The following is a 27,626-nucleotide window of genomic DNA, read 5'->3' as shown; positions in this document are numbered from 1 at the left end:
TATCCGAGAGGTTCAAACTGTGGGCATTCTGGACGTTATTAAATAGGAAGGGATATAATAAAGGCCATTAGACACTGTTATATAATTTATTATAAATTAATTTTAAATGTCATAACTCGATATCTAAAAGTACTTACATATTGTTGGTTTTTATTTTTTCCATGCCATCAATAGCCAGAAGTGCTGATGTTCCCAAAGCAATGTTCTATACGCTGAGAGAAAACTAAGCTGTGTGTTGAGGGGGAACTATGTTTTTTGCATTGTTTGGGCAGTTGGCCAATGGGTTTTCTTCCTGAGGTGTTCCTTATATCATCCTTTTTGCCACCCAAGTCACCCCTCTTACCCATTCCCAAAGATGCAGGAAGGAAGATGTGGTGTTGCAAAGACTGGTGGTAGTGATCCTGTACTGCAGACATCAGCTGAGAGCCTGTAAGAGCATCCAGCCATGCTGCCTCTCTGAAACACCACCTCTCACAACTCAGCAGGGCTTTCACCAGGCACCCACTAATTCTTTTTCTGGTCAAGCACAGTAACCATGATCCCCAAATCTACATTCCCCCTAAGCAGAGAGGGAGTTCATTATGGCCAAGTGTTGGCTCCCACTGTAATTAGTATGCTCCCATTCTGACAGTGGTAAAGGAAGAAAACAATTCTTCACAAGTGACACTGCTGCTTGATTGACAGGCCTCACACATATTTTGAATTTGCTAGTAACAACACCAGGCCCTGAAGTGCTAAGTATTTTTTTCTCAGTTTATAGCACACATAATAAGCCAGAAAAATAATACAACCCGTCATGATTTTGAACTAAATAGTTTTGCCTAATTAATGAAAAGAGAAAGAGACATGGAGAGCTAGCAAATACTTTTAATATATGACTGGCAGGCTGATACTATTTTATGTGATTGATTTTGCTGGAACATTTAGACAATTGGTCAAACCATGAAAAGCGTTTTTGGAATAATGCATTCCACAATTTGTGAAGGAAAATGTGTCGAATATTGCTTGGCTGGCTCTGGAGCATAAGAATTAAATTAAGAAATTTAATAATATAACATCAACTCATCCTTGTTACAGGTTATTTTAAACAGTAATCTGTTAGTTTATTTCAAAAGCCCCATTAGGAAAATTTAATTTGACAGTGATCTGCAATTTGTCTTATTTTTCACTTCATTCTCAGTCATAGACACTGTACATACAGCTGCCGTGCTGAAAAGAGATGTTAGCACATTATACCAACTCCACTCAATCCATTTCTTCCTTGGTCTGTAATATATTGCCTTACAGACAGGCTCCATTCTGTATAATTTTGGCATCTAATGTGTACCTTAATTTTAGATGTCTAGCAAAGCAGTCCTCTGAAAATAAAAGACCACATTCTACATACTTTTGTTGCAGAGAGGAAAGTGCCTTTGAAGTTTTCCAAAGGGAGATCATGTGTGCTCAGTTTAGCACCTAAACTTAGTAGACAGGAATTTCCTCTGAAGATGTGGAAAAGTACCTACCATTCTGCTGAGTAACTGGGCAGCGTAGGTGCATGCATAGAAAGACTGCCTAAATCTTGGTCTAAATCTAAGTCTTAGGTCTAAGCAAAGTGTTGAGGTGAGGCAGGCTGGACTTCAGAGTATTGAAGACTGTCCTGTAGCATTTAGTCTTTCTTAAGTGAGCTTGTCAGTGCTTTCTTGTGAATAGTTCTACAGTTAACAATGAAAAATAGCTTACTGCTGAGAGAGTCTTCTCTTTCTATCTGGGAAGTACAGCATGGCACCTCCAAAGGGATGGCATTATCCTTTCCTTCAATATTATATTGCTGTTGTGCAGTCTTGCCTTTGTTAAACGTAACGCTAAGCCTAATTTTTACATGATGGTGGCACGTGCCAGACAACAATGGGCCTTTTCCAGGTTGTGTTTCAGACATTTTTAAAATTGTTCTTCATAAGGATATTTAATTATATATATATATGTATATATATTTGTCTATTGGCCCTTATTCTCCAACTGCCTAATTGGACATCTGCAGCATAGATACCTGCATCCAAGCTAGTTTTCTGTCTTCACTGCACATGGAGCACACAGCAGGTGATGTGCCCAAGTGTTAATTCTTTGAAACTATGCTAGCTGTCTAATTTAGGGAGAGAGTTAAGCCCATGAGCTCCAATTCCTCCCCATTCACTGCAGGCCCTGTAGTTCTCTGGTGTGAGGTGAGGGTAAGCCACCCCATGGCGTGACTCAGGAGTTAGTGTGCCACCAGCTGGGAATCGGTACCACATGTACCAACATCTTCCTTTGGATCTAAATCTGCTCGGTGGTGTTAGAAGTGCCAAGGCTTTAACCATAAGCTGAAGGAAACTTAAATAGTCATTGTCTGGGGAGGGGGAATTGTTTTAATATAGCCAGGTTGTTTAGTCTGGAGAAGAGGAGGCTCAGGGGAGACCTATTTGCTTTCTACAGCTACCTGAAAGGAAGGTGTAGGGAGCTGGGGGTTGGCCTCTTCTCACAGGTAACTAGTGACAGGACTAGAGGGAATGGTCTCAAGCTGCATCAGGGGAGATTTAGGTTGGAAAAGCGGAGACATTTCTTCTCAGAAAGAGTAGTCAGGCATTGGAACGGGTGGCCCAGGGAGGTGGTGGAGTTACTGTCCCTGGGGGTGTTCAAGGCAAGGTTGGAGGTGGGGCGCTTAGGGACATGGTTTAGTGGGTAATATTGGTAGTAGGGAGATGGTTGGACCAGATGGTCTTGAAGGTCTTTTCCAAGCTTAATGATTCTGTGATTTTTAAGCTTGTTGCCTTGCAAATTACCCTTATGTGGCTAGGTCATAGGACAGTTTGGAATGCCCATGTGACAGCTTTGCTTTTCGTGTCCTTTAAAACTGAAGCCATCCTCCTGTGTTTCTGCTTTGTTTTCAGTACACTATAGTCTAACTAGAAAAAAAAATCTTACCAGTAAAAATTCTGACAGTCAAACACTAAGAGCCACATGTTTGGCATTAGTTCTTATTTACTTAAACAGAATGTAATTCACTTGCATATTTGTAAAATAACCAAGTATGACTATTTTTTCTCAGGAAAATTGCCTTCTTACTGCTAGCTTTATATTGGCAGAGCTTGCAGATTTCTCAGTACTTCTTTTGGAATTACTTCATAGTCCTTCTTCAGTTCAGCAAACCCAATCAATAATGTAAAGTTATAGATAAACAAAGTCATTATTTCCAGCAGGGCACTTGGGTGAAATTTCTTTATGTGAGAGTGCTGCTTTATGGCAGTTCCTGTGCCTTACCATAACTTGGACTAGGAATAATTTATTAATCTCAGATAATTTGCTCTGGTTGATAATAAATATCGCCACTATATGTAGATTTCAGTGGGCTTTGCACTGTAAGCAACATTTCATCCTTTTCGTAGCATGTTTTACAAACTCATTCTGACATGTAGCTCTCTAACAAAGAGCAGATTTGCCTCGATATGCCTGACACCACTGGGTGCTTATTACACAGCCAGAATAGCATCATATATTCAGGGTCAAATCTCAGATACACTCCAGAATTCTTTATAAAGCCAAGAAAAGAGAAAGCATTAGTTGAGCCCTAGAAGACCAGTAAAACTTTTTAAGTTCCCCTTTTGGAGGCAGCATCCTGTTCCCTCAGCATGGCAGCCCTCCCACCCCAATGCAGTGGGGCACAGAAGCCATCCCATGGCACACAGCAACATAAACCTTGAATAGGGCATTCAGCTTCTTCTTGCCCTGCACACATGCACCGTAAAACCTCGGTATTTTAGACCTTGTAACTCTCTCCCCCGAACATATGCCATGTGATTACTCCTACCTGCAGAGACTGAGGGCAGAAGTGGGAGAGACAGAGGGAGGGTGGTTTTTAGTGCGAACTTTTGACCAGTGTGTTGTTTAAAATCCAGAGATCCAGAAATTTCTCTTCCTGCCCTTACAGACATTTCTTCTCCTTTTGAGGTGGAGGTGGAGGGAACCCCTCTGATGAAACCATTTTTCCATGTCAAGGAGAAGATGGACTGTGCATATAAACTAATGTTGCTTGAGTAACCTTCTTGTTTCTCTGGGATGAAGTAGAGACATAAAATTCAGAGAGGAAATCCTGAATACTTGTAGTGATAGCTGCAGTTAATTCATAGAAATGTGATTTGTCATCGGGATGTGACCGTGCTGACCTTTAGCGTGAACTCTTTCTTGCGCTGCGCTGGATGCTGCTGAGTGAAAATGAAATTGGGGGCTTTGACCCTACCACCCGTGCTCTTTGGCTACGTTACATGATTGATACGTTAATGCTAATGTGATCATCTTACTTTATTTTCAAATTCTGCTGGGTTTTATTATTATAACACAGTGGAAGAAAGTTTTGGATACTGCACGAGAGAAAAAGAAAGTCCACAGCAGATAGACAGCACAGCCACAGTACCAAGTTGATAAGTAGTTTTTGAGTCTGATTTTTTTTTCTTACCTTTTCTTCTCCCTCCTTTTCTTCAATGTAAATCAACTTCTGCATTGATTTTTATCTTTTTTGAAGTTTATACGTGTGTTCCCGTCAGCCATTCATTTTCTACACTGATAATGTCTGTTTTCCTGATTCAGCTGCAATCATTACTACTACTGTACTATTCGTTATAGGGAACTTTTGTCTCAGTTTTTTCCTCTAGTTACTGACAAAATACTTTGCCCTGAGTCTCCCAAGAAGCATAAGTGAGAGTGTTTTGGCAGTGCTTGTTTGAACTTTGCTTCTCTCCCCTCTGGTACATCCACCCTCTGTGAACAAATGCTCAATTTAAAACTGGCACAAAATTGGATGGTGATTTTGCACATGGAGAGCTGAGTAGTGCTGCTCCAGAATTTCTCAATAAAGCATTTTTTTTACTGGAGAATGCTAGTTTGTCTAAAGTAAAATTGTGGGAATACATCAGCTTCAATTTGACTTTTCTCATGAAGATTTGCCAAGTCTGGGGTGCGTTTTTCCATTGCAGTAAATTTTTTCCATCACAGTAAGACCTAAGAAGATTGCTCAGTTGCTGCGATGCTCATGGGGGGCAGTAGGGCCCCAAACAGAGAAAACTGAATTGGCCGTGAGTCTCCCACCTCCCCACAGACTCTTTTGGCAAGGGGCTTCTCCTCAGCCCTCTCGAGTTACTGTACAAACCTATCTGACTCACTGAACATTAAAAATGAGGTGTATATGCAGATACCTAAGTGAGATGCACTGGTGATGTAGAGCCCAGTAAGGCAGACAATCATCTGTATTGTGGTTGAGTCCCCCGCTTCGTGGATATTTCTGTCCTAGTTTTATTTTTTGTCAGCAGTCTCACATCTGTATCCTGTGGTGGAAAAAAAAAAAAAGGATGGTGCTGTGAAAAGTGTTGCTGGGCTGGACAAGGGCTGGCAGAGGAGTGCTGTGACCTAGCTATCTTAGGGAACCCCTGAGCAGTACTGGCTGGTGCAGTTTGGACTTAACTTTGCAGCAAGGTTCATCTCTCATAATTTAAGCTACCTGAAAGATAAGCTCAAATATTTTGGATTTTCTCAGTGTAGTAGTAGTGCATGTAGCAGTGCATACTTCTAGGTTCAATTGTTTCACCTTTCATCCAATCCCTCTCAATCATCTCATGCCTTTTGGAGGTGCCTGTCTTCCTCCATGGTTATAAAGGAGTTTGGACAAATGGCTTAGGGAGAATGGTTAACCTTAAGACTGGTAAAGTTATGTGAGGAATCTTACTCCATGTGGTTTTCTGAGGCCATGATAGAAGTCTGTGACTCAAGAAGAACCTGAACCAGTGCATCTAAACTTGGGGCCTATGCCAATGCTATAAAGTATGATTTCTATATCCATGCAGTTCAGATAACTCAATAAATAAGTGCTGACTTCTATAGTGTATTTATGCACTGTATTTTATGCACTTCACAAATTTACTCATAGACCTATACTATTCTAAGAAGGTTCTTTTTTTTTTTCTTCTTTTGCATATGCCACATTTAAAAAAAAATAAAATAAAACAGGCGTAATAACTTGGCAGGCTGGGCAATAAAATCAAAGGATGCCATTCTGTGCATGCACAGAGATTCTGGGATTTTTGGTGTGAAAATCTCTTGTATATGTCTCAGAGCCTTTTGCCAGAATAACAGATTTCCCATCAGCCAGTGATCATTAGGAACAAGTGCCAGGTGGACGGCAACTGTAAATCAAAAGCACCTTCTACAAAGAAGTTGCCATAGCTGCCTGCTTTGAAAGGATGGTATTGCTTAAATGACAGTGTATTAGGAGACAGGGATATTGTCAAATTAGTCCCTGAAGAAAGCTAATTTGAAAATAAAAATGCTTTCAGCTTGGTCTACACAAAAATATTTTTTTCCTGTCCACCCTGCAACAGTAAGTTACCAGTGACTGTTCGTAGATGAGTCTAGACCAAGGAGGCATTGCCATTAGGAAATATGCTCTCTTCTTTTGAATCACTTTGAAGTGCTAGGCATTGAGCTGCAATACATATTTTACCATACCATTGCTAGGAGTAATATTTTCCTTTGAAGAGAAATATTTAAATTAATAAGCATAATAAGCTGAAAGGGCCAAGAAATCCTGGCTCTGTTAAAGTTCAGATGAGTTTTACCATTAACTTAATTGCATCTAACGATTAATTCTGATACCATAACAGAAATCTGGATGCTAAAAAGAAAAAAAGTAACACGTAGCCTGTCTTGGGACCAGTATAGTGCAGCAAGAGAGTTATTTGTAACATTTAGGTTCATAGATAACTTTCTGTATGTCTCTTTCATTACCTTTATCCATCACAAACAAACTTTCAAAGATCTTGCTTCCTGGCTTCGGTTTAGTATCTACATTTAATTGTCTCATATAATTGTCTTCTCAAAAATAGATTAAATTTGTTAATTCATTTTAATTTTTGTCCAAGAAGTGCCAATCATTTCAAGGTAGTTATCAAACTTTGTCGTTATTGGGATTTTACACCACTAAACATGTTTACACAAGTGTTCCTTGGAATAAAACGCCCCAAAACAATAGAGTATGATTATAATTCATATAGCACTTTTTATCTTTGGAGTGCTTTGCAAACATTAACTAATTAAATTGTACGGGTCCCCTGTGTGTTCAAATATTATAATTATCTGCAGGTTAGTGTCTTGCTCAAGGCACACAGCAAAGCAGAGGATGAGCTGGGATCTAGTCCCATGCTAAATCCACTGCTCTGTGTTGCTCCAGAGTGAAGCTCGAGTCATTAGTGGTTAGATATGTGAAATGCCTTTTATTGATGGAGAAGGAGGCATTGTGTAACTGCTTCAAGAGCATGACACTGAAATGTGAATTATAAGTAACAATATGTATGACTGCTACCCGGTTAGCAGTTTGTGCGCCTATTTGGCAGGAGTTTCCCTGATGATTCATTATTCAGCGTTTTCTGTATTTTCTTTCTAAATCAGCACAGAAGGCAGAGGCAGAGAGGTTTGCATTAAGAAATTCAGAGCTGCAGCAAATACTCATCGGTGTGGATTAGACAGCAGAACTCTGCCAGAAAAAGCCACAATAAAACTACCTCAGTGAACTGCTACCTTGACTTACTGATAAGAAAAAGAAAGAGCATTGTCCTCTGCTGTCACTTGAGCCAAAATTACTTCTTTTTTCATTATCTAGATCAGATAAGTTTTTATCTTTCCTTTTCCATATGGCAGTTCCTGTGATTTTGTGACAGACAAACATGCAGCACAATTAATTCTTAATAGCAGTGCTCATACCAATGTATGAAAAATGTTTCCTGAGTGTTCAGACCAATGAATACAAAAACATGAAGGAAGTTGTGTAGGTCCCAGGTATATGTAAAAGGCATGCAAAGGAGGGCACTCTTAAGACAGGAACACCGTTTAGCCAGGCATAATTGAGTAAGCATGTGAATACAAGACTAAAAAACAAAACAAAACAAACGAAAAAAAAAAACACCCAACCCACAATGTATTTTTTCTACTGTTCTCCTTTCTTCTCCTTCACAATGGGGAAAGGTTGTCCTGGGTTTTCCCCTTTATTAGCTCCATCCTGTTTCACTAAGAGTGACTCCACCACAACCTCATTTCTCACAGCAAGTTCTTTTTAGGCTTCAGGTAAAGAGGAATGACAGGAGGCTCCTGGATGATGGATGTAGAAGAAATTTTTGTGCTCAGCCCTTGTGCCGAAGAGGTGTTGTCCATGCATATGTGGCCGAGGACATGACCATTACTATTTTGGACACTTCAAGGCAGGGATAATTGGAGCTTAAAGCAACCACACATATGAGGTTACTCTAGGCAAAAAGAAAGGAACTGAAGGCTGAAATAAGAGGTAAAGCAAATCAGTGGCTGAGGTGCATCAGAAGTACCAACAGTCACAAGTGCCAGAGTCAAGCTGAGCACCTTCTTTGTTGTAGCCATGACACACAAAAGACACGTCAAGAATGAAGTTTTGGGCAACATTTTTATTTATTTATCCCCCTGGGATATACTGAGCTGCTGCAGGATAGTGATACACGGAAATAGGAAAACTGAGGCAGGAAGGAACTAAAGAGGAGACCAGAGTGGATCAAACCCACTCTTGCTGTGTCATTAAGCTCAGGCAGAACGGAGTGGGCTGGCAGGTCAGAGGCTGCCCTGAAAAAATGCTCATCCTAAGGCTTGTCTACAGTGGCTGCTGCATAGGGAAACCTCTAGCATTTCAAGCAGAACCCAAAAATGAGAGAGCTGATGACCATAGCTTTCTCTTTGGTCAGGTGGCCAGAGAGTCAGAGAGTCAAATAATTTTACAGGAGGAGCTAGAATAATTACTGAATCTCAATTACAAATTCTCAATCTAATTACAAATCTCAATCACAGCGGTTTTGAAAGTGGAGGAACAGGATAATGTTTAGTAAATTATTTGCTTAGCTAAAAAGGTTGATTCCCTTTGCACTCAGCATTTCCACTGCCCAACTTTTTGTTTTTTGTATCACTATGTAATTTCTCTGAGCTTCTTAGCCATCACTAGGGCATAGTCTTGCTTACAAATGTGTTTGCATCCTAATAGCAAGAACATGCAGTTTTGTAATGGGCACACGCCTGTTAATGTACCACATGGCATAGAGGTACCGCTAGTCCCATACAATGTGCATGAACTACATGTGCTCAGAGCCAGGATGAACCATGCAGACTCTTGGCACAAGGTGTGGATTGTCAACTCTGGGGTCCTGGCAGAAGCGTTGTAAGGTTATAAAACGTGTTTGGGTCCAGAGGTTTCAGAGCACCTACACAAGGCATCAGCACTCCCTTAGTATCATCAGCAAAGACTTAAATGCTCTGGTTACCTGCTAGGTGTATGGCTATGGGTCATCTCTGTTCTCTGTGGAGCTTGTGACCTGATCATTAACGCCAAGTTCAGGGAAAAAAGGAAAAAAAAAAAAAAAGGTTTAGGTTGCCAACTTCCCATTGTGGAAAATGAGAGGGCAAGCAATCTATTCAGAGCTTACCTGCTTCTACCTATTTTAAAACCCATTCTATCTTCTTCCTAGCAGTCTCAAAGGAGGGGATCCACTCCTTCTAAAGACATGACAGCCAGTGGCAGTGGTCATGCAGCCACCTACATCTGCCTTGTAAACCCAGTGGTTAGCACACTGACTTAGGAAGCCAGATACCCAAGTTTGCCAACTGAATACAAGGCTAGGATGCAAAAGATAACAAGGAGTGGCCCCACAACATCCTTTTCCTCTTCTTTTTCCTCCTACACTGGTATTTTGGATTAGAAAGTGACTATTACAGATCCCTTTTTATGCTGAATCCATGTTGTCAAGTGTGTTTTAGCCATTTCTAGTGCACAGAAAAGCTTCAGCCCCAGAGGCAAGGGTTGGACTTCTGGATCAGAGCGGTGTTGGGGTGGGAGGTAGCTGCTCAGCTGCCCAGACAGGATGCAGAGGCATGCACTTAAATGCCAGTCTCTCCCTTCCATTCCTCATCCACCCCAACTTACTGAATGAGTGGTATTTTAAGGTACATTTTAATCTGAAAATGTGGCTTTGTAAACTTGTTTGTTCCACTCAGATGTCAGTAAGGTGAGAACAAGGCAGCCAGCTAGGGGCAGGAAACGCATCAGCTATCTTAGGCTAAGTTGTCTACACTTGCAAGCCACAGCCGTTTGGCTTTCAGGCCAAACCAAGAGGAACATTGCAAGTTTTAGGTGTCTTTTGGGGTTTTTGGAAGATGGATTTTCTGGTGTTGTTTTCTCTTTAGTGCCTATGTAACGGAGGTTCTTACCAGAGTTTTAATTGTCTGCTGAATTTCCCACTGGCAAAAATTCAGCATGCAAATACTCATCTTCACCAGCTGTATTTTTGGCCTGCCATATTGCTTATGTGTTAAAAATGGACTTTTATGAAAAGAATTGTACAAAGTTTGGTCATGGTTTCAGAGTAATGTATTGCTGTTCGTGTTAGCTGTGGGAATAAATATTTTTTTAGTAAGATGTAGAGTGAGCTAAAAGCTGATTATAAATTAATTGACGTGGGAGAGAGCGGTCAATGCCATGGTTTCTAGTTACCATTTTTCCAGAGCACGTTGAGTTCAGTTGAGGGTTAATGGGGTGGGGGAGGTTTTGCCCAGTGCCTTTGGTTACGTAGTGGTGCAGTTGTGAAATAACTAGTACCTAGTATCTAGTGTACCTAGTGATCTCATGGGACACATACCTCAGATGCACTTCGGGAGAATGCAGAAACTCGACGTGGAGTGGAGAAAGAGGGTGGGAAAAGCAATGTCAGGCCATGATAGAGTTGATAAATTGCAGTTTGCTATGAAGGTTTTTTGCAGCCTTTTGTCATTTTGGTGGCAGATTTCTGTCATTATCAGAAATTTATCATTTAGCAAATGGCAAAATCGAACAGTAAAGAAGACAAATATTTACTGTACACTTCAAACATGGAAATGTGAGAAGTTTGAAGGATGCAGTGCAAAATCTGGGGGAAAAAAAAATTATTTGTAAATGTTGAGGTGCCAAGTTAGGCCACAGGTTACCAAGGGCCAAAGGTAAGAGCAGTTAGATAAATCTAGAGAAGTCTCTTTGCAAGTTTCCTTTTCACTTTCTACAATTATTGTGCCAACCTGACCATTTTAACTGATCACTGTAAAGGAACCAAAATGTTTGCAGTGCAAATGCATTGAACGGCTAGTGTGCTACAACATTTTTTATGATTCATGTTATTATTCTAATATTTTTTGCTAGCTTCTTGGGCGTTGGCCTCAGACTGATTTTGTGGTACGTCTGAGGTCTAAACCACAGAGGGAAAGACTGAAGGGGGTTATTCATAGGCTTGGCTTTCTACAGGTTTTTCTTTTTTCTTTTCTAACGTGGTGGAACTATTTCAGAAAGCCAGCTGTCTGTTGCTTCTTGTTTGAATACATACAGTAGATCAGAATTTGTCAGTGAAAAGGACTACTCCATGTAGTCCAAATCACAGCATGAGGGTTTATGCAGATATTACGTAGTACATTTGTATTGTTCAATATTCCAGATAATATCATAGCAGATTATCTATTTTCCCTGGAGTCTCAGTTATAAGTAAAAGCATTTATGGCTAGGTCATTCTATGATGTGTTAGGAATAATGTTGCTTAAGCAGCACAATTTTGGGAGGGAATGTGTGCTCTAGCCTGTATTCCCTCTTCACGCAACGTCTGTCTGCTCAAGGTTCTCCTTAGTGTTTTCTTCTTGGTCACTGATTATTTTTTAATGAGCAAATGTGATCCACCATGATCCAGAATGACCACCACCAAGTGACACCTGGGCCCTTAAGCCTTGACTCTACTCCCACACAAATTAATGGCAGAGCTCCTAATGACTTGTTTAGTATTAGCTGGGGCCTCTACAGAGCAATTTCAGTTTAAGGAGGAGTTTTAAAATGAATGGAAAAATCTTAAATCCCTTCCGTGCTGAGGCCGTGTGCTTACTTTGCAGTAAGTGTTCCTCAACTTTGTCTAAGTCCCCTGCAATTGTTTGGGGTAACTTAAAATTCCTAATTGTCTGTGTTCAATTTCCAGAGAGAGCATGTGGGGCTGTGCCAGGTCAGCTGCTAACCCTTTTCGTTTTTTCAACTCCAGGTATGAAGCATTTTATTGTGTATTATATAATGTTCTGTTTTATTGACAAAGCCTAGTAGCAGTACTTTTCAGCTTTCTTTCCCTCTTTATGTCATGGCTGGGGGATATGTGGGGCTGGGCAAGGTCCAAAGTTGATTTTTGGTTTTGTTTTTTATCTTCTGGGGGCTGGGAGGGTGATGGTGTGCATTGTGGGAAAATTGCAATTTTTCCAAATCCTAGTAAATAAAATATGAAAATATCAAAGAAGAATCCTGTCTGATGTTTGATAATGCAGTTGAAAATGTCCAAAGTAGCCTACTGAAATTGAGTAATAACTTACTTTACCCAAGGTTAACATGGATCAACATAACATATGTTCTAATTGTCAATTACCACAAAATCGTAGATGAGCAAAGCTATAAAATGTAGGAAGAAGTATTTGCAAACATCTCCTTGCTGTTTTTTCAAGGATGCCAAAATCTTAAAACCTTGCTGTGTAACGTGCCTAGTAGATAAACTGCGTTAGAGTGCAGAGTTTACACCCAAGTCCAGTGGGAGGTTCCAGCAAGTGTTGTAATACCAGTAACACCATCATGTGCCTTGGGTTCACCTTGCTTGCACATACATGTCATACATGACAGAACAGGTGTACCAGTGCTGTCAGTGATGCTGTTTTTGTTGGATTCATTGCTTGTGTTTTATTGGGTTTAAAAATGGTATGCAATGAAATGTCCGCTCTTGGTGTTTTTGCTTGTTTGTCCTCATCTCTTCCTTTGTTTGGTGGGCACCTGAAAAGATTTCTTTACAGTTGTGTTATGTGACAAGTGTAAACCCATCCTTGTTTACTCTTAGTAATCCACAGAACCTCTATCTGTGGAGTACCAAAGGAAAAACAACTTATATTCATTATAAGCAAATAAATTGCAGCAGAAATCTAATTCTTCACATTTATAAGCAGATCTAAGCTTCATAAGAAAATTAAGATGGCATGTTTAAGAGCAATTACACTTTCAAATTGCTAATGAGTAGTCAAATACTGAAATCGTTCCTCAAGTCTCCTCGTATCACCAATTTGCAGTTAATTGCATTACAACTAGTATATTTATATTAAAAATTTGCAGGATTTTATTACTCAAACATTTTCAAAGTAGCAGCAACAACTTCTCTGTTAAGGCCAGTACAAAGCTTTTGAGATTTACTTGGGAGCAAAAATATAACATTATTAACAGAATTTGAGAAGATAAGTTTAATTTTAAAATAATAAAATAGAATTTCCTTTTAGAAGTTTCCACTCAAAACTTGTGCAATTGAAAGTATCAGTATAGCTATCAGTATAGCTTCAAAAATTATTCTGAAGAAACTACCAACCTCTCAAAATTCTTTCTTTCTAAAATACATGTTTTTCATATACAATTTTAGATACAGACTCTTAGCTATAGTTAGTAATAATAGTCTATATAGTCACTCGTATTAACTTCTATTCTACAGGAAGCATTTTCAAGAGAGAGGTTTATGTTGTCAATTTGTTTCTCAAGTTTTTATGTTGTCAATAATTTGCTCCAAAAATTTGTTGTGAATTTACACATACCATAACAAAGAACATTATATCCTACTAGTAAGACCCCCTGAACAGCCGGGATGATTATAAGTAGATGAAGATTGCTTGGGGCATCTCAGTGCTCTAAACCACTGCAAATTTGTTGGCTCTGACTGGAGTGAGATGAGGCTGAAATATAATATTTTGGTAAGGCAAATAGCTGTTCATAAAACCCTAAACTTGGAAGAGAGATATAGGGTCTTTGGTGTCTTTTTAAAATAATGGAGCAAATTGTTCAAGAAGGTCATATCTGTCAAACCTTGTCTAGGCCATGTAGACCTATCTGAAGGGTGAAAGGTGGAAGTGAGGCCAATGAGATGAATTTAAATTTAATCAATATATCACTTAAAATTATGAATTCCTATGGTTCACTTAACGCTTCTTGCACTGCTAGGAGTATTCATCACAGCTGGTCTTGCTTCTTGGAGTATAGAGCTATTAACAGCTTAGGAACACTAACTGCTTATTAGAAATGAACTGTTTCAATTAAATACAGCTATGTGAGTGTATGTATTTCATTTGAATGAAATTTTACGCATCCTCAGTTCTCTTCCTTTTTTCATTTTTTTCTTACTGAAGTTACGTTTTCCCCCTGCATTTCAAGAAAGCTATTTTCCATAAAATGACACTCACAATGATGATGTTTTAGTTACGAGAGTACAAAAACATTCACAGATACTTGATTTTCTTTGTTACAGTGGGGTAACAGAGTGGATCACCAAGTCTTGAAGAAACATTTTTTGTAGGTTGTTTGTATTGTGCTTATGAAATCTCAGTTTTACTCAAAACTGATCCCCTGCGTTCTGCATCTGCTGACCTCCATGGACGGTCACAGGCTGGGAGTGTTGCTCCAGTTCATACATGTCAACTACTCTTTTCTTGTGGTACATTGAACATTTTGTCCATGCTGCCTCTCCTGATCCAGAAGTACCCCAGTTCCCCAGTCCACCATTTCACTGTTGACAACGTGATGTCATATGTGAATTTCAGATGTTGGCAGGCACAGCGTGCCTCTTTATCATTGGTGTCTTAGAGGCAGTACTGCTTTTATCTTTTTTTTTTTTTTTTAAACACCTCATTCCACAGACTCTGCCAGATGGGAGATGTTTGGCAGCTGAAGGACCCAGATGCCAAATTCTGGAATATAGCTTTCCTGCATTGGCACGTGGGTTCATTGCTGGCTCCTTGGCTTGCACCTCTGCTAGTTTGTTGGCTAGTAGCTGTCTAGCTGGCAGCTGTAGCTCTGGGGCTACGTTGGGGTCAGGCTGCTATGGAGTTGGATGACTTCACTGATCTGAATTACCCTGCCGGATGCTGTTTTTACCTTGGTTTGCTTTGACTCTCCACTATTCAAAGACAAACGTTTCTGCTGTTTTGTTTTATTCCTGCTGTTTGTAAGGCAAGCTCAAAGCAGTACTTCCCATTTGTCACCAGTTTAAAAAGTAAGTAAGCATTGCGAAGTACACTGTTTCACTTGTTAGGATTCCCATTAAGTCATTAGGAATGTGAGGCCCAGGTCGGTACTTGCAATTCATCTCTAGGACCAAATTGTAACTGCAGAGCACTGGATTTTAGAAGAATAAATTATTGTGCCTGAACTTTGATTGCTTTCAACCATGAGTAAATCTAGTCTCTGTCAAACATTAAAAGCAACACATTTGGGGAGATAATCTGGGTCATTTTTAAGGCAAAATAATAAAGAATAATGGTGATAATAAATAGAATGTAACTGCCAGAAGAAAATGCTTAATCTTTGCTTTGCCTGATTTGGAATGTCCTTGTTACATACTTTACTTTTAGCTCATTTTTTTTTTTACTATTTTTTTAAAACTGAGGCAATAAAAAATTAATGCATCTAGTCAAGGAGTTTGAAGCAATTCCCTAATCTATGCCTTTTCCTCCTTGCAGCTCAGTGCATAAATACTACTTTCAGTGGGGAAAAACTGCAAAATCAGGAGGTCACTGAGACTCCAGATACTTGCAGTAAAGTACAGATTAGTCACACCTACTAGGAAATTCTCCTTCCTTCGCTCAGCTGTTCTGAGAGCATCATGCTACACTAGAGGCAGTGGCACCTCCATTTTACACTCAGAGCATTTTTTAAACCTTGAGCAAAAAGCACTTGTGCCTAACTGAGACACCAACTTTTGCCTGTAGGTTAAGGTTAAGTTCTGCAGGGTGAAAAAAGACACCGGAATTCCCTCTTATAATCATTGGAGACACATGCCTCAGGAGTGATCAAAGGTCTTACCCATCTGATTTAGCTGTATACTTCTCTTTCCTGTCTAGGGAGCTTAAATGCTTCCATAGGAACACCAACCCTGTCACATTAGAAAAGTTTTTAGGAACTACAGAGGGGACCAGCAAGAACTAAAAGCATCTGCTTCATTTCAAGGTAGTCTTCAGATCTTTTTTTTGGGTAACAGAGCAGGGATGATTCTTTTGGGAAACAAACTGGTAGCACCAACAGCAGTGCTCCCACTTTTTGCAGAGGAACATTGTTAACTTAGCATGTCAGGTGAGACCTGTGTTCTCAGCGCAAGCATCACAGAGACATTTTAATCATTAGGATCCTCACACAGGTCTAATCACATGGGATATTTGTGGGACGGTGGAGTTTCTCATCTCCCTTCTTACTGAATACAGAGCACTGCATAGACAAGGAGCAGAGGATGAGGAGAGTGGGCAAGCAGAGCCTGAATTCTGCTTGAGTGCGGACAGGACTGGGGCTTAGTTCCCTGGAGCAGTGTTAGAACAGAAACAGCCCTGGACACTGAAACAGAGCTTTCACCATTTCCTTCTTGAAACTGAGTGCCCAGATTTCCATTATGGAGAAAGGATCCCCCTTTTCTGCACAGCTTTTATCCCTGTGATTCTTGCATTCCTTGGAGCAGAGTAACCTCATTTCCATTGGTGCTCATGCAGAAGACCCAGAGTCCTTTCAGGCAGGTTATTCCTGGGATGGGGGAGATGCTGAATGAACCCTTCAGTCTAAGGACTGCAACCAATGTCTCTCCTTACCTGGCCAAAACCACATGAACACACAGGTACAAGACAGGAAGTTACCAGTGCCACCACCATTAAAACTCTGCCTCTGTTTTGGGGCTTCTTCACAAGATGTAGGCAAAGTTCAGGACATTGCCTTGCCTGTGGATAGAAAATGGGAACCTCCCAGAGTGAGTATGTCTTGTGGTAGTGCCTGAAGAAGCTCTGCTGGAACAGCGAAGGACCCCATGAGTTTGGGGACATGCTGGGTATGCCAGTTGATGGGACAGTGGCTGGGAATGCGGTCATGGAAACCTTTGCAAAGCAAGGTTTCAGCACGCTAGTTTCCACACCTTCTTCAAGCATTTCACTTTTAAAACTGTATTTTCTTCTTTCAAAGGAGAAGTCTTTCAGTGTTTTTTTTTTTTTAAGTACGAGAATTAAAGCTACCCTTCCTTTATCTGGAGGATTCCTTTTTCCCTTTTGTCTATCAGACAATGGAACTGGCTGTCCTTAATTTTTATGTCTCAGCCATGATTTCCATAGCATTAAAGAGTTTCTTGTCACTTTGTGTATCCCTTTGGCTTTAGAAATCATATATAAGGTAGAGCAAATTATCTTTAAAAAAAAAAAAAAAAAAAAAAAAAAAAGGCAGTGGTTGTTGCCCCTTACATATGCTTTTCAAGTGGAAAAACAGTGTCTGCTAACCATTAAAAAAAGGAAAATAAACACCTGCAAAAAATTTTTCCCTTCCTTTGCACCTCCAGTATACTCTGTGGTCCAGCTACTGCAGCCTTTAAAAAACAGTTTTAAACGTGCATGCTGCCAAGAGGTTGCTGTAAAACAAGTATAAGTATTTCTTATAAGGCCTGCGCTTATTCTCTCATAAGTGACTGCAAAGGATGAAGAAAGATGACAGAGCAAACATAAAATCCCATGTTTTGTTTATCAACAACTTTTTTTTTTTTTTTCCTAATGGCAGATACTTGGAGAGAGAATCTGTTTATTTCTATGAAAGACTTGCTTAGGGTTTGCTGAATCCCAAGGCAAAAAGAAGGCATAGTTTCCAACTTGCAAGCTATTCACTGTGTGATGAGCTAAAGTCATTTGTGGGTTTGTATGTTGCGTTTTGACGTGATTAAGCGTTGTAAGTCTATTGATTTCATGCTGGGGATTAATGATGCTGAATGAAAGAGCATCAAAGAATAAAACGTGTTTACATGCCCAATTAAAATACCCTAAAAAGAGCCAGAGAACCTATTATTGGGTAGGAATGAGATAGGAGCAGTGTAGGGCCATTCACACATTCAGCAAAAGGAAGCTGAATTAACTTCCTTAGGCATGGAGAGAAGAGCGAAGATTTGATAAGGATTGACCGTACCCTTCTGAATGCTTAACACTTGTGTTTGACTTGTTATTTTGGAACAGGGGATTAAAGAGGTTTCGTTATCAGTTGCTGCAGATCTGTTGCACTGAATCACTCCAAGCATGATGCTTAGCTGCCTGTGATTAATGAGACCATCTTTTAACTTGAAAAGTTGTTGGTGATGGCATGTTAATAAAGGACAAGACCCAGATATATTCAGTGCAACTATGGGCATGAGATATAGTAAGGATAAGGGTGGTGTTTGCTGCTTTAAACTTGCATGGTAATTTCAGATCTCTTTACCTTAGCATATTGGCTGAAAAAAATCTCATTGTTACCTTGAAATATTTGTACTGCTAATTGGTTTGTATCTGCCCTCTGCAAATGTGTTTAATGGCTGTCTAGATTCACGGATCATATCAGGATTTTCTGTTAGGTGTCATGTTTTGTTTACCAAGATACTGGTAGATGAAGATGGAAAAGAGCTATTGTTAAATCCGTCCTGTTGAAAGCCCAGTATAGACTCTTCTAATAGTATTAAGGTGTCAGTACCCATGATGTTAGCCAGAAGGCCAAGGAGAAAATGTGTTTCTGCTGTATCATCTGTGAAGAAGGATGCCATAATGATCAAGTTAGCACGTGAAATACTTGATGCCCTGAGCTAGAGAAAAGTTCAAACACACAGACTAATACAGCTGAGTAAATATCTGACAAGACCAGCTCGTGCACACACCATTTTTCTCTGCTGATGCTCTGATCTGGATTAGCACATGTGAGATGAATTCGGCATTCTGATACAAACTCCCATTGTCTTGGAAGGGCTGGAATAATTATCCTGGCTATGGGGCAGCGGACGGGGGGTGGGGAGGGGAGTTGACGACGTGAGATTTATTTATTTTTCCCCACTTCCACTACTTAATGCAAGACCTGCAGCCCTTAGTTACAGAACAAAGTGTCTGAGCAGTAACTGAGCTTGTGCAAACCCAAGAGAAGAGTAATGACTGCTCCTCGCAAGCTTCCTGCCTGTGTGCAGGTGCAGGAATCAGGAGCGCCTGAATAATTCATAATGTGCAAATTAGCCCCAGCTTGCTCCCACTACTCGAATCCTGCTTCTGCTTGCCTACCTAGTTGCTGGAAAGAAGAGAAATTGAGTAAGCTGGTGAAACTGGGGAGGGCAAGGCAAAAACTGCTACAGCTTAAGGGCCAAAGCCACAGAAACTGTTCGATGCTGGATGTGTTTGAAGGATTACGGAGGAATTGCAATGTGCATTATTCATTATTTATGAAGGCTTTCCTCAGGAAGCAGCAAGCTCTGGGGATCCATTCTATTGCTCTCGGAGAGGAAAAACTTCCTTTTACGAATTAAGTTTTTCCTGCTTTTATTGTTACTGTTTCTAAGAATTATTGTGTAAAAAATATTAAAAATCTCTTCAAAGCGCATTTAAAGCCTGTTAAGGTTTTGGAGGGAGTATGCTTTTATTATGTTGAAATAGGTCTGAATGCAAGGGTCTGGAGAAATTACCCTGGAAATTTCAGTTGTGAGGATAGTTTCTGCTTTGAGTAAACATGTATGCCAAGAACTTGTATGAAGCTAGTTATGTCTGGAGATGTAATGCATAATCAGAGCTCATATTTTTATCATTTAAAGGACAACAGTCCTCTACTTGAAGTTGTTAGTAGTAGCTTCTCTGTGGTTTCTTAGCTATATTTTCTGTTCAGAAGAACAAAACAAGAGGCAAGTTTTGCTTAATCCTTCTGCTGCATGATGCTGCAGCTCACCCAAATACAGGTTTTTGCTGAGCGCTGTTTTTATGGCAGAGGGGATTCCAGACACAAACCTGTGAGAGATCCTTGAACTGTTCGCATGTCACCACGCAGGACAGAGAGGAGCCTGTCTGAAAAAGGCAGATTGTTTCTGCTGCCTGTATCTGAATATCCCTTTGAAATCTCTCCTTTAGGAGATGGAAAGACGCGACCTCCCCAGCAGGAGCAGGAGCAAGGTAGGTAGTTCTTCGCATCGGCAGGTGCTTGTATGGAGGGAGAAAGCTCATCATGTTTTTGCTGTGCTGAATGTGGAAAGAGAAAGCAGAAAGACCCAGCAGGGGAAGAAGAAAAAAAAAAAAAAAAAAAAAAAAAAGCTTATTTTTTAGCTGTCTGCTTTTTTTGTTGTTGTTGTTGTTCCCCCCCCAATATATTCCTCCTTCCTCCGCTCCCTTCTACCCCACCCCCTCTTGGCTCCTGCCTGCAGCAGCCGGGTCACGTTGCCATCATCTGTTTTTGTATTTCCCTCATTTGGGTAGCTGCAACACAAGCTGGCTCTCGTTTCTCGCTGATTCTGTCATTTCCGCTAGGCCCCAGGCTGGGCGGGCGCCAAGACCAACAGGTGATCCTTGTGGCTGCAACACAGCAGGAAGGAGGCTGTGCGCGGAGGAGACCGCTCGCCAGAGGGGCTGCCTGGCCCCGCTCCATCTTGCTGTATAATTAACACCCCCTCCCTCGCAACCCCCCCATACCGAGCAGAAAATCTGTGCGGAACGGCTCAGCTGTGGCAGCCGTCCTGGGGAAAACGTTAATAAAGAGTGCTGCGAGAACGGCACTGTGCAAGTGCAGGGGTGCGCTTGGTCGGAAAAGAGGAGCCATGGTTGGCCCTCCACAGGGACATCTCGGGGCAATGCTCATGGATTTTCTTACTAGTATAGGAGCCAGGCTGGAGTGAGGTGCTAATTCAGATACGCTTTTTTCCAAAAGAAAAAGTCTTTCCAAAAGACTTCCTGCAAAGTCGTGTGGAGTTTATTTGGGCAGGGAAGGGACATCTCCAGTCAGAGAGCTGGGCACAGCCAGCACAGAGGCAGTGCAAGCTCTGCAATCTCTGGGCATCTCCACTGGGACAGCATGACTGCACAGCAGGCATTTTTAGTGCACAAGAAAAGCTCCCAGGAATCCTCAAGACTTTATTTATTTATTTATTTTGAGGAAACTCCTAAAGATGTTGTCGTTTTTGTTTACTATTATTACTTCATTTAATACAAACAAAGTTATATCTAGGAGGTGACAGTGCCTTCACTAAACCATTTTCAAAACACTATCTCTGAGGCTTAGGTTAACCCCTCGGCATATCCCATAGCGTGAGATAATGTGTCCCTGGAAACTCGAACTGCTTGTTTGTATTTGTGAGGCGGGCTGATGTCTTAAGATAGACGCTTGGTAGCCTTAATCCTCTGCAAAATAGATGGTATCTCAAATTCCTTCTGCTGGGTACACAAGGAAGCTAAATTGCCTCTCCCACCTGTGGAGCCAGCGTTAATGGTTTGAAAGCTGAAGGTTGGTGTAGAGACAAGGTCTGTTGGCACATTCGCAGGGAGCTAGGCTCTCCCTCAACGCACCACAGCACAGCTCAGCAGCAGGGCCAGGCTGCTGGGCGAAACAAACTGGGAAGCCTCCATCAGCTCTGCCGGTGAAAATGAGGTGTTGCAGCAGATCTGCACAACAGCAAGTGTGTGCAGTGCCTGCCTGGCCGTTCTTGTGGTACAGAAACCAGAAGCACAAGCAGTAACAAGAGTAAACTCAGGAATGAACCATCAACATATTTAGTAATGCTTCTAGCAGCTAGTCGTCTGCAATCCTTTTAAGTAAGGCAGGAATCTGGAATTTCGTTTCTCTGTGAGGATACATTGTTCTGCAGTTTGTCAGGCATCCAAAGTGGGAAAAGAGCCCTAGCAGGGACACATGGCATCCCAGAGGTAGTTTATGTCTGTGGAAACCTAAAGGTGGTTCAAGACTGTAACTGCAGAAGGTCCTTCATGATTATTTAGTTTATTTCCCTTGGATGTGTCTCGCTATGCTAAAATGTGCACTGATAGATATTACCATTGTTATTTGTTAGCCCTTTTTGCCCCTTCTTTTCTCAGTGCTGGTTTACTGATTTCATGCCTTTCCAAAACCTCTGGAGTATGAGACCAATAGCAGGGACTGAGCTGTTTCCTTCAAAATGAGCAATTACTCTGCTCTCTCCTCTGTATCTGGTGAAATATCCTATTCCCTGCATTAGCAGTGGGTTATGGGCAAACCCAAATAGTGCCTGCAGCTGGCTCTGCCATCCCTCTTGCATCCCCTTGAGTTAAGGGGCTAGTTGGAATAATTTCTTTATCAGGCATTTACTCACTGGCTGCTGACCTCTGCATACGCCCCTGGGCATGAAGCAGAAGCCGTTACAGCGAGGGCAGGCAGGGTGACCAGCCTGGTGACCCCATTTCATCAGGATGCAGTGGTAATGGCTGGAGAGGCTGGAGAGCAAGCAGAAACACTTCCCTTCTGCAGGCAGAAGTCCTCACAGGAGTACTGCAGGCTGGAGAAAAGCATCCTTTGGCGGCCCCTGGAAAAGTCAAGTTTTCCGATGGATTTGGCAGGCAGCCTGGAGCAGATCCATTCCTTATGCCAGCCCCGTGGAGCACCACCCCTTGCAGTCCTCCCTCCTGCTGAAGCACATACCTTACTATTATTAATAGTCCGGAGGCGCCAGCAGTGTGCTTTGTTCTGGGCGGTATGCGGTTGCCCAAAGAGCAGGGAGTTGTATGGCAATTGTTTTTGTACTGGGAGATGCATTTGGTAATGAGCACTCTAGTTTTTCCTGGTCGTTCTCTTTAATGCACCTTCCTCTGTTTTGCCTCCTCCCTGGGCTGTCCCCAGTGCATCCAGCAGGCAAAGGATGCTGCAGTCCTTCCCACAGAGGACAGGGAAGTGCTGTCAGCACACAGAGGTGTGAGAGCAATGGATTTATACAGCATCGTAGTGTTTCAGTAGGAACACATCATCTACACCAAGTGGCCTATCCAGTTCCCCAAACAGTGAGTCCTAAAAATTAAATGAAGAGCAAATGAGAGAAACACATCTGTTGCAGTTCTTCTAGCATAGGCTGAGAGCATGCAGAGTCCCACAGTGTGATTTGTCAGTGCATTACATCGTGTGCAGGGACATGAGCTGCTTCTGGGTGTTTGCTGTGGTGCATCTTGGCCCAAAGTCACAGATTTTGTGACACCATCCTGTGAAATCAGTGAAAGCTTCAAAATCTGGGGCTGCTATTTGCTAAACTGTAAATCCTTAATGGTCATGTTTATTTTGGAAATGACACGATTTTCAAATACATCCACTTTCGGGCTGCAAAACCTAAGCAAAATAAGATACAGATTACCATGCAAGCAAACGGTGCTTTTGGAAATAAACGTGGAGTGAGAAAGCATGATAACAAACATCCCATCCCAGGGATTTCTCTGAGCACGAGGAGTAAGAATTGATAACATGCATTGAACCTCACGTCCCCTGTATCAGTAACTGTTTGATGATATTCCTGTAACCTGTAAACTTCCTCTTGTTACACCACCTCCTCCTGTTTTTCCACCCCATGCAGCTCTACTGTTTCACTGAGTGCTAGGTCTGTGTGGCACATAGTTTGTCTTTTTAACTACTTCGTGAAGTACTGAGTACTCTTTTGGGTGCCATAGAAGTAATAATAATAATAATTTGCTAGGTATACTGTGTCAAGGTTTTTTTTCTGCGTTGTTTTTTACACAAAGTAAGGTTGACTGCTGCATGCTGATAACTCAGAGGTAAGATAAAGCTCTAATGTAGGAAGAGAAGTGATACGGTTTATTTACGAATACCCTCAGAAACACAGTCTGCCTTCCAGTATACCCGCACTTTTCTAGGATAGCACATTTCACTTGGATACAGCATCACCAAAGGTCAATAGCAATCAGGGCTAAATTGCTTCTAATGCAAAGGTAACGCTACGGCCTCATTACACCAGTCATCATTTTCATTGTTAATTCCATGTTATTTAACTTCTCTCTGGTTTCTCCCCGGTAACTGTGGCAATAGACAGCCAGGCTGAGCCATCTACTGCTGGTGCTTGAAAGGTACAAAAAGCATTGCAGAGAGAATCGATTGACTGCAGTGGCCGTATTGGGCAGAGACCTTACTTGAACCAGAAGTAAACAGAGGGAGGTGTAAACTGGCTTAGCTCTCCAGCAGACCTCTGGATATTAAGGATGCATGCGGCAGTTCAAGGCAGGCATTCAGAGTCCGGTCATGTTCGGATCACGTTCCCTTGGCTTCCTTGTTTTCGCTGCGTGTGCTTGCAGACGAGGCAGCAGAGGGGAATTCTCTAGCTTTTGCATTTAACATTAGACATGTAATTGGGTGGAGAATTAATGTAAACTTAAAATAATTTAGTTTCACAGTCATTATACTCCTTTGCTTTAAATTATTTAGCTTTGTGTCTCTGGTATCTCCCAAAAGCCCTGCCATTACTGATCAACTGGCTCTCTTTATTAGCTTGTATTTTCTCTTAAAAGCAAGGCCTCATGTACAGTGTAATTATCCAGCAATGCCAATTAACTGCATAATTCCTTTTTCTGTAAAACTGCTGTGTAAATTACTTTTCATTTCACGAAAATGACTAGTATGGCAATTTTGCAGAAGGTTTTTTGTTGTTGTCAGTGTTTTTTTTTATATCTTTTTTTTAAGGATCCCCTTTCCTAGCCACCCTCTCCATCACTGTGTCGTGGTAAGAGATTATTAAATACTGTTGTGCATAATCTTGGTGCAAGCATTACGCCATACAGTGATTTCAGAGCAGAAAATTAAAATCATTTCCATAGTATTGGTACTTGTACCACCAGACCTGATGAGCAAAAGTTACTAAGATACTCTACTCTCTTTGAGCAGGAATGTTTTTAGGGAAAATGCTCTTAACACCAAGGACAAGGAGCATTTGGTTGAGCCAGCTATTGAAATATCTGCCCCTTCTCAACTTTTCAGTCTATCCATTGCTGCTTCCAGTATGCTTCAGTCACCTTTGCAGCCTGCATGTACTGTTGATTTTGGCTGTTCCTTCCCCAGGCCTAAACCCTTTACAGTGGCTCCTCACTTCTCTTCCAACATCTCGTGCTGAAAGCAGGAAGCTCACACATCTCCCTTCCATGCCCTTAGCTATTTCTTCATGCTCCCTACACCTGCCTCCTGGGCTGGATGATACTAGAAAAGATGTCATGTCCTTATGAGACTAAGAAATATTCTTGAATAGGAAATGTTACTGTGCTCCTCAGCTTGTCATTTGGATTAGGCCTGAACAAAAGAGTGGGCAATGCACAGCAAAGAGTTGTTGGACAGGTGGATAGCCAAGGTATGTTGCAAGCTGAACTTCTCCCTTCCTGATGAGTGTGATTTCTTGGATTTATCATTTTTAAGCTGTCCTTCGTTGAGCATGCTGTATACTTGTAAATACCACAAGCAGTGTGAGATTTGGAGGTCATCCTACTCCTGCTGTTTTAAGAACCAGCGTACATGCTCTTCGTTGTGGAGGTCCTTCACTAAAGCTGGCATATGATGTCAAAGGTGTGTGTTACACTACTTTTTGTGTAGAAACAAATGATCGAAGTCTAAAATCCTTCCTACTGAGTCAGTCCAAGCAGACCCAGTAACTTGCTTATTCATTACTGAAAGGGCATCACAAGGTTGGTATAGAGTGATTCTTCCTCTGGAATACCTATTTCCCCTCTGCCCTCATACATCTTCTACTTTACAGCTTTAAAAAAATATCATTAGTTTATGCACTTTTAGACTCTGAGGCTGTTTCTTGACCTTAATGTTTAATATGCATAGATGATGCCACCCTTTATGAACTTTTTTCTATGAACATATGTTTTATGAACATTTATTCTTTTGGCCTCTGTAGCACGCAGTGGCAATGAGTTCCAAGTATGAGTTATGTGAGGAAAAAAGTTATTCTCTCTGTTTAGTTTAAGTCTTCAGTTCTTAGAAAAAATAGTGAATAGTCACTTCCTATCATTACATTCTTGGCTGTCCAGAGCTCTGCTATCTCCCCTCAGTTATCTCACAGATTTGGCATTCCCAGGGTAACGCAGTTGTGGGCCAGCTGTCAAAGATGTGGCTGAAATAATTTTCACAGGGGGAGTTTTCACTCTGCACTCCTCCATGAGACCAAACTATTCCTAGATCTGACATCGTTTCAACCTGCTACTAAGAATAGGATAAATTAAAGAAACGTGCTTCCCACTACTCGTACCAAACTACTCTATTGCTCTTCACGTGCAGAACATCAGTACAAATCATTTCTCATGCACAAATAGTTGCCAGGCGTAAAACTGCTGCAATGCCAGTCACTTAGCTGCTCTCACCATTTGCTTCTAGTGAGTCGTTGCTTGTCCAGTCCTCTATTTTTTAAGTATGACAAAATGAAATGCGTTGCTGTTCTGCTGCTTGAGATAGTGGCATATCCCTGTAGAATCATTTTTGCAGTGCCAGGAAGAACTAGGGTCACTGTACCAATTGTTCTAATTATATCTAAATTTCTCTCTCTAGCCTGTGTTTCTGGAACTAATTTGTTGTCTTTGTATATTGTTTTATGTCTTCTTTTGTTTAATCCTGTGCACCTGCGCTTTTAGACTATGTGCCCTTTCGCTAATGTTCTGTGTCGCAGTGAGTTACAGCAGTGAGCAGATGGAGCCAGACAAATAAGTATTTTTAATAATTAAAGAAGTCGCTTTATTTCATCTAAAAATGCAAATACATATTTTGCAGGTTTTAATTTCAGTTCCTGAATTGTAGACCTTATCCACGTGCATTAAAAGTGATCCTGACATAGTTACTTCTCTGTCTCTTCTACTCTCAGTGACCTTAACAGACAGTATTTTTGCTGACACATGGCTTGGCAAATAAGGGCTGACATAGTAAACGCACTTTTTTCTTTGATGTGGTTCATAACTGTTTTCTGTCAGGCATTTGCAATAGTGTTTTTAAATGTTTAATTATACTCAGTGTAATTAGAAATCTACTACATATGTCTGACTTTGAAGAGAGAGAAGTAGCCGCTTCTTCAGTACACTCATATTTTACCGCCGAATTCCCCAACAACATTGCTACTGATAATGTTTTCTCCTATTAGTTTATTAGTTCATTATTACAGCAGAGAGATCACTGTCTGCAAATTTTACACAGGCCTTCAGCCAGAGTGGTTGCTGATACCAAGGACAGATTTTTGTAGGACATGAGGGGACATTATTTTTCAGTGTAGTATAAACGCTGTGTTTTCCCCTCACGTTTCATTAGTACACCTCTGTACTGCAGAAGGGATTTGCATCAGTATATGTAATAAAGTATTGTTCTGCATAGCAGTCTGTCCCTCGTAATTGGGAGGAAAAGACACTAACATGTTGCTTTGCAGCAAGGATTTGCTTAATTGTAACAGAGGGAGGGCTGTAAACCATGCTAAGTCATAAAGGTCACAGCTTCTGTGAAAAGTTTCTCTATTAATAGTCTATAAGTATTTTGTTTCTGCCAAGCTACTGCTTAGAACCAAATTAGTCCCTCATTACAAGTCTGATACATTAAAGTCAAGGGTGTATCAGCATGCCCTGTGTTGCCTCCAGACACCCTCCGTGGTCCCTCGCTCAGACTGCATTTTCATAAATGTATGTGTATGGCAAATACAAGTAGACAAATGACTAAATGATTTGTTGGGCAATCAAACAACTTGTAAAACAAACAAGTCATGTTTTCTTTCCTTTTTCTC

The 27,626-nt window shown here is 41.0% G+C and overlaps 1 protein-coding gene across 7 annotated transcripts in view; it reads left to right on the top strand.

The window, feature by feature from the left end:
- KLF12 (KLF transcription factor 12) overlaps positions 1–27,626 on the top strand; it is a 244,415-nt gene that overhangs the window by 173,634 nt on the left and 43,155 nt on the right. For 4 of the 7 annotated variants that reach the window (XM_084306475.1, XM_084306473.1, XM_084306474.1 and 1 more), the window contains 2 exons: positions 12,051–12,110; positions 19,996–20,037. The exons of 1 other annotated variant lie outside the window; for it this stretch is intronic. In XM_084306475.1, the coding sequence (XP_084162601.1) occupies positions 12,051–12,110; positions 19,996–20,037 (102 nt within the window). The remainder of the gene's footprint in view (positions 1–12,050; positions 12,111–19,995; positions 20,038–27,626) is intronic. 2 more of the 7 variants (XM_084306477.1, XM_084306476.1) reach the window with 2 other exon arrangements.

This window comes from Netta rufina (assembly GCF_964035555.1).
Source record: "Netta rufina genome assembly, chromosome: 1".
NCBI classification, from domain to species: Eukaryota; Metazoa; Chordata; class Aves; order Anseriformes; family Anatidae; genus Netta; species Netta rufina.
The sequence above is the reverse complement of the archived record's forward strand: the minus strand, read 5'-3'. Positions and strand labels throughout refer to the sequence as shown.